Source organism: Bubalus bubalis, chromosome 6, assembly GCF_019923935.1.
Source record: "Bubalus bubalis isolate 160015118507 breed Murrah chromosome 6, NDDB_SH_1, whole genome shotgun sequence".
NCBI classification, from domain to species: Eukaryota; Metazoa; Chordata; class Mammalia; order Artiodactyla; family Bovidae; genus Bubalus; species Bubalus bubalis.
The window spans coordinates 66,649,752-66,655,751 of record NC_059162.1 but is presented as its reverse complement, the minus strand read 5'-3'; the positions used below and the strand labels follow the sequence as shown (position 1 = coordinate 66,655,751).

Genomic DNA, 6,000 nt, shown 5'->3' with positions numbered 1-6,000 from the left:
TCGAACTTATCGAAGTAAATAAAACATCATTAATACAGGATTGGAATGCTCAACATTAATTTATTTAGGGGCTGAAGGTCTGTAGTAGACGTTCTTAACTTGGGAGCCATGGATTGGTTCAGAGTATCTAACTATATATAATAGATATATATATTACATACATTCTCTTGGTAATGTACAAGCTATTTTCTTTTACTAATGTATTTAAATGACATATAGAGAAAATGCCCCATATTTTTCACCGGATTCCTAGGATGGTCCTGGGGCCCTCAAAAGGTTACAAACTGCGATGCTATTTCTTGACAGCACTGTACCAGGATGCAATTCTTCCACTGTACATTTCACAGCCACTGGGGAAAGGCAGGAGCCTCTACCCTCAACAAAAATGGCGGGAGCTGCTTCACACGTAGCCCCTCACGCAGAAAGGCTGGGAGGCCCCCGCTAATTTCTCTCCACCTTCCCACTCCTGACCCCGGAAGGACTCCGCCCCCGGGGCCAGGCTGCGACTCAGCGCCGGGCTGCGGCGGGGAAGCAGGCGTGGACCGGCTGTACTGGGCCTGGAGCATCAGGTACATGGGTGGAGGGCTGTGTGGGGTCTCAACGGCCGCGGGTTAGTGGCAGAGAGGTGGGCGGGAGCTCTGGCCTTCGCACTCTGGATTCCGTGTCTGGGTGGAGGAATAGAAAGCCGAAGGGAGGCCCGCCACGGAGCGCTGAATCAGGGTGGGCTGGCTGGCGACCGCTTGGAGCCCGAGCGAGGGTCTGGGTGGCCGAGCCGAGAGGGAGCCCCTTTCCTGGTCATCTTGGTGAAGAAGAAGAAGAAGCCTGCAGAGGAGAACGCAGTGAGGGCGGAGGAGGCTTGCGGGAGGAGCCGCTGGTGTGGTCCAAGTTTCTGCAAGAATGTCAGTGGTTTGAGCGGGGAGTGGTTTTTGGAGGAGGAAGATTATGCTTTTTTTCAAGGGGCTTACTGAGAATAATTGAGCATCAGGAGGTTTGTGGCGTCGGAGCCCTCCTGTAAATAAAGTTGTTCAACGTTTATTTTATGGAGAGAAGACTGTAAAAGGTTTTGCTCATGCACAGACAGACCTTTATTATTATTATTTTATCAGTATTTCAAGTAAGCGTTTTTGCTGTATTTCAAGTATCTTCTCAGAATTCTGTTGTATAGATTTACATTTCATGACAAAATTTGGGGGGTATTTCAGACTTTCATTCTTGCTTGGATTATAAAGTCCAATTTAAGTAACAAACTGTATATATGACACATTTAAAAAAGTGTCTCATGGTTAGAATGGAGAGAAGCGAGTGATATTACAGAGTATAATATTTTTGGTGATGATGAAACTGTCTCCATTTTTTTTTTATTAATACGTTTGAAATGACTGGTTTTAAAAAGCTGTTCAATTATTAATGATTAAGTTTGGAATCACTCAGCGATTTTAAATGAAAGGGTATGAGGTGATTAGAATGCAAAAGTGAACTTTTATTTTAAGAAAACCACTGCAGCAAATTGAAGTGTTTGCTTTATTTTCTTTTTCTTCTGCTTCAAAATCTGGAACTGTATTATGGAGAAAATCACTTTGGGTGAATTACTTTCAGGATTTAAAAAAAATGCAATAGTATAGGTACCTTTATTGGTCCAGAATCTATTTAATTACTAAAAATGTTTCTCAAAATGAAGGGTTTTTTCCCGGGGGAGGGGTAAATGTGCTTCCTTCTTGTTTTGTGAAACATTTGAAAAAAGTAATACATGTAGACACTTTATAAAGCAAATATTACAGAAGCACTTTTAATGAAAAATAATGGTTTCCTGCCACCCTGCATTCTTAGTCTCATTTCTCAGACTTATTTTTCACTTGTTTAACAGTTTCTTCATGGTTTCCTTGTATTTCTCATTAATATGTCTGTACCACAGTTTGTCAGTTGGGATTAACGTATTGATTATACTCAGCCGAAAAATTGTAGTTAGAATATGAGTGTGGGGAAAATTAAGTTTCCACTCCTTGGGTGTCACTAATAGGGAAAAAGTAAACTGGCAGTAGCAGTAACCCACCTTAAGAAATCTTGCTGTGTTTGATATGAAAAGGAAACTATTAATCAGTGGTTTTGATAAACTTCTGAAAAAAAAATAGGGTTATTAACAGAAAGGTTAGAAAAAGAGCAGACATAAATGACTTAAAGAAAGTATAGCAAATAAACTATAGAGGTATTGTTGGTAATTTTAATTTTCTGGTGGTTTGTACAGCACCATCCAAGGAAAAGAAATATTAAATTTGGTAGGCATAAACATTCTAGTTAGTGGGAAGGCCTCCTCTTGTATAATACATCAGAAACAGTTCTCAGGCTTTTTCCCAGCCTGTATGAAATATTGTTAAGTGAAAGGGAAGTCGCTCAGTTGTGCCCAACTCTTTGGGACCCCATGGACAGTAGCCTGCACCCAGCTCCTACGTCCATGGGATTTTCAAGGCAAGAATACTGGAATGGGTTGCCATTTCATTCTCCAGGGAATCTTCCCAACCCAGGGATCGAACCCAGGTCTCTCCCATTGTAGACAGACGCTTTACCTTCTGAGCCACCAGGGAAGTACTACACTTGATCTTAGCCAAAAGGCCGAGAAGCAAAATATTGTTAAGGACCCATTAATTTTGTGCTTACCACAGAGCCTTTTATACTTAATTCAACTCCCTACAATGTCTCATTTTAGAAAGGTTATGTTTTGATAGCATATAAAAGTATTGGGAGGTGATATATGTATACCTATGGCTGATTCATGTTGAGGTTTGACAGAAAACAAAATTCTGTAAAGCAGTTACCCTTCAATTAGAAAATAAATAAATTTTTAAAAGTTTTCTTTCACTAGATAGTGTATTTCCTTAGTATAAATGAACAAATTTGTATACTTAATTTATATATCAGTATTGTGTGAATTTGTTTAATGTGTGTCCAGCTGGGTACACATATAAAATTTGAGTTTCTGGCTCTATAAAGCATAGACCTAGACCCTGAACCATTGTGTTTTTATCAGCATTCTGCTACCTTTATGGGTCTCTCTTAATGATGACTGCCTTCTCTGTGAACAACTGACATTTCTTTCTTTGGTTTCAGTAGAAATAGGCATTAAAGCAATATTAAAATTTCATAGCAGGTATGTGTCATTTCTTTCAAGAGCTTAACAATGGGACAGTAGGATCAACTATAGTCCAATATAAAATAAATTTTTTTTTAAATGGAACAGTAGGAAGATAAATGCTTGAACTATGAAGTCCAGTGAGCCCTGAGGTTCATTTCTAGCCCCTAAAGTCAAGATTCCAATCAAATTTCTTTCAGTGCCCACCCCCCCTCCAGCCCAGTCCCTGCTGTTGTTGGAAGGAAATGTGAAAATAAAAATATTTTAAATTACTACTTAAAAGCTGAAACATTTATTTCACCAGAAAAGAGAGAATCTAGAACCCACAGTTTTTAAAGGAAAGTTTACTAGCTGAACTCAAAGTTCAAATCTAACTCATTTTCTTTTTGGCTACTTTGGTTAATAAATAAGCTTTTAGCTTAAGTAAATTTAGCTCCGAATATTATTTTCTTCAGGTTAGTGTAATATGACTAATTAAGTGCAAAAAAAAAAAGCCTTTTAAAATAGTTAAATTTTCAATTTGTATCTTTCATTTGGTAGAATAACTAGAAATCTTTGTGGCTAATATATTTTGTGTTTCATTTAATTAAGATAGAAGAGGAGTCATGTCAGAAGAAACAGTGAGCGAATCACAGTTTTCCTTGAAGACAGTAGCACTGAGAGTGTTTGATCTTCCTCTGTCTTGGTACTATTCTCTCTGCCAGGTAAAAAAACGAAAAGAAATATGACGTTGAATAATAAGTTTATTGCTCAGAGCATAGTATGTTTACAGTATTTAAATTTCCTTTGGGGTTTTAAATGGTTCAAAGTGTTTGTTAAAGTAGTTTAAAACTTACTTGGTTTTTATTTATTTCATGTTTTTTTTTTGTTGTTGTTGTTGTTATCAAAAATCTTCCTACCTTAAGTGAATTTACACAGTCTGTTATTACAGTTATTTTCAGATAATTATGTTATTTAAATAGACTTGTTCTCACTATTAAACAGTCCTTTCATTTTAATTTTGTTTTACTGTGGTAAAATATATATAGCATAAAATTTACCATTTTCACCATTTTTAAATGTGCAGTTCGGTAGCATTAGGTGCATTTATACTATTATGCAACCAACCTTGAGAACTCTTTTCATCTTGTAAAACTGGAACTCTAGTGCCACTAAGGAGCAATTTTTATTTTTCCTCCCACCAGCTACTTGCAATCTCCATTGTATGTTCTGTTTCTATGAATGTGACTACTCTAGGTACCTCATAGGGCTTCCCTGTGACTCAGTTGGTAAAGAATCTGCCTGCAATGCAGGAGACCGTCTGCAGTGCAGGAGACCTGGGTTCGAAAGATCCCCTGGAGAAGGACATGGAAACCCACTCCAGTATTCTTGCCTGGGAAACCCCTTGGACAGAAGAGCCTGGTGGGCTGCCGTCCATGGGGTCACAAGAGTCAGACGTGACTTAGCGACTAAACCACGACAACTACCACCAGGTACTTCGCAAGTGGAGCTATGTAGTATTTGTCTTCTTGTGACTGGCTCATCTTCAATTAGCGTAATGTTTTCAAGATCCATCTATATTGTAATGTGTGTCAGAATTTCCTCTTTTTCTCCCAAGTTGAATAACATTTGATTTTATGTATATACCACATTTTGTTTAATCATTCATTGCTGGATACTTGGGTTGCGTCTGCCTTGTGGTTTTCGTGACTAATACTTTTGTGAACATGACTGTACAAATAACTGCTTTCAGTTCTTTGGGACGTATACCCAGAAGTGAGATTTCTGGATCATATGGTAATTCTATTTTTAATTTTTTGAGGAATTACGATAGTGTTAACCATAGTGGCTGCACCATTTTCAATTTCTATCAGCACTGCACAAGGATTCCAATTTTTTCTCATTGTGGTTTTGATTTGCTTTTCCCTAATTAGTCATATTGAGCATCTTTTCATGTGCTTATTCTCCATTTGTGTATTTTATATAGTAATGGTCCTTTTTTTTTTTTTTTTTTTCCTTTGGGCCAGGCCACACAGCCTGCAGGATTCTAGTTCCCCGACCAAGGATTGAACCCAGGCCCTGACAGTGAAAGTGCTGAGTCCTAACTACTGGACTGCCAAGAAATTCTCAATCCTTTTATTTTTAATACCTGCTTCCAATGCAGTTTGTACTCCATTGTAGTAAATAAGTAAAGGCTTCCCCGGTGGCTCAGAGGTAAAGAATCTGCCTGCAGTGCAGGAGCTACAGGAGAGACAGGTTCAATCCCTGAGTCAGGAAGATTCCCCTGGAGAAGGGCATAGCAACCCACTCCAGTATTATTGCCTTGAGAATCCCATGGGCAAAGGAGCCTGGTGGGCTACAGTCCATGGGGTCGCAAGAGCTGGACACAACTGAAGCAACTTAGCACGCACACGTAGTAAATAAAAAGATACATATGGAGTGCTCACTTTGGCAGCACATATACTAAAATTGGAGCAATACAGAGAAGATTAGCTATGGCCCCTGAGCAAGGATGACACACAAATTCATGAAGCGTTCCATATTCCTGAGTCAGAAAGAAAAACACCAATACAGTATACTAACACATATATATGGAATTCAGAAAGATGGTAACGATGACTCTATATATGAGATAGCAAAAGAGACACAGATGTAAAAAACAGTCTTTCAGACTCTGTGGGAGAAGACAAGGGTGGGATGATTTGAGAGAACAGCATTGAAACATGTATATTATCATATGTGAAGCAGATCGCCAGTCAAGGTGTGATGCATGAGACAGGGTGCTCAGGGCTGGTGCACTGGGATGACCCTGAGGGATGGGATGGGGAGGGAGGTGGGAAAGGAGTTCAGGATGGGGAACACATGTACACCCATGGCTGATTCATGCCAATGTATGG

The 6,000-nt window shown here is 39.1% G+C and overlaps 1 protein-coding gene and 1 non-coding gene across 5 annotated transcripts in view; both read left to right on the top strand.

The window, feature by feature from the left end:
• The first annotated feature begins 417 nt into the window (after positions 1 to 417).
• Positions 418 to 6,000, top strand: part of MIGA1 (mitoguardin 1) — an 85,265-nt gene continuing 79,682 nt past the window's right edge. For 2 of the 4 annotated variants that reach the window (XM_025288415.2, XM_006068428.3), the window contains exons 1-2: positions 418 to 569; positions 3,716 to 3,828. In XM_025288415.2, the coding sequence (XP_025144200.2) occupies positions 3,730 to 3,828 (99 nt within the window). In that variant the 5' untranslated portion in view covers positions 418 to 569; positions 3,716 to 3,729. Of the gene's footprint in view, positions 570 to 599; positions 900 to 3,715; positions 3,829 to 6,000 lie in introns of those variants that run through there. The other 2 variants (XM_044944824.1, XM_044944825.1) reach the window with 2 other exon arrangements.
• On the top strand, positions 5,543 to 5,650 carry LOC112585819. Its single transcript, XR_003110402.1, has one exon. It is a non-coding gene; the product is annotated as a U6 spliceosomal RNA (small nuclear RNA).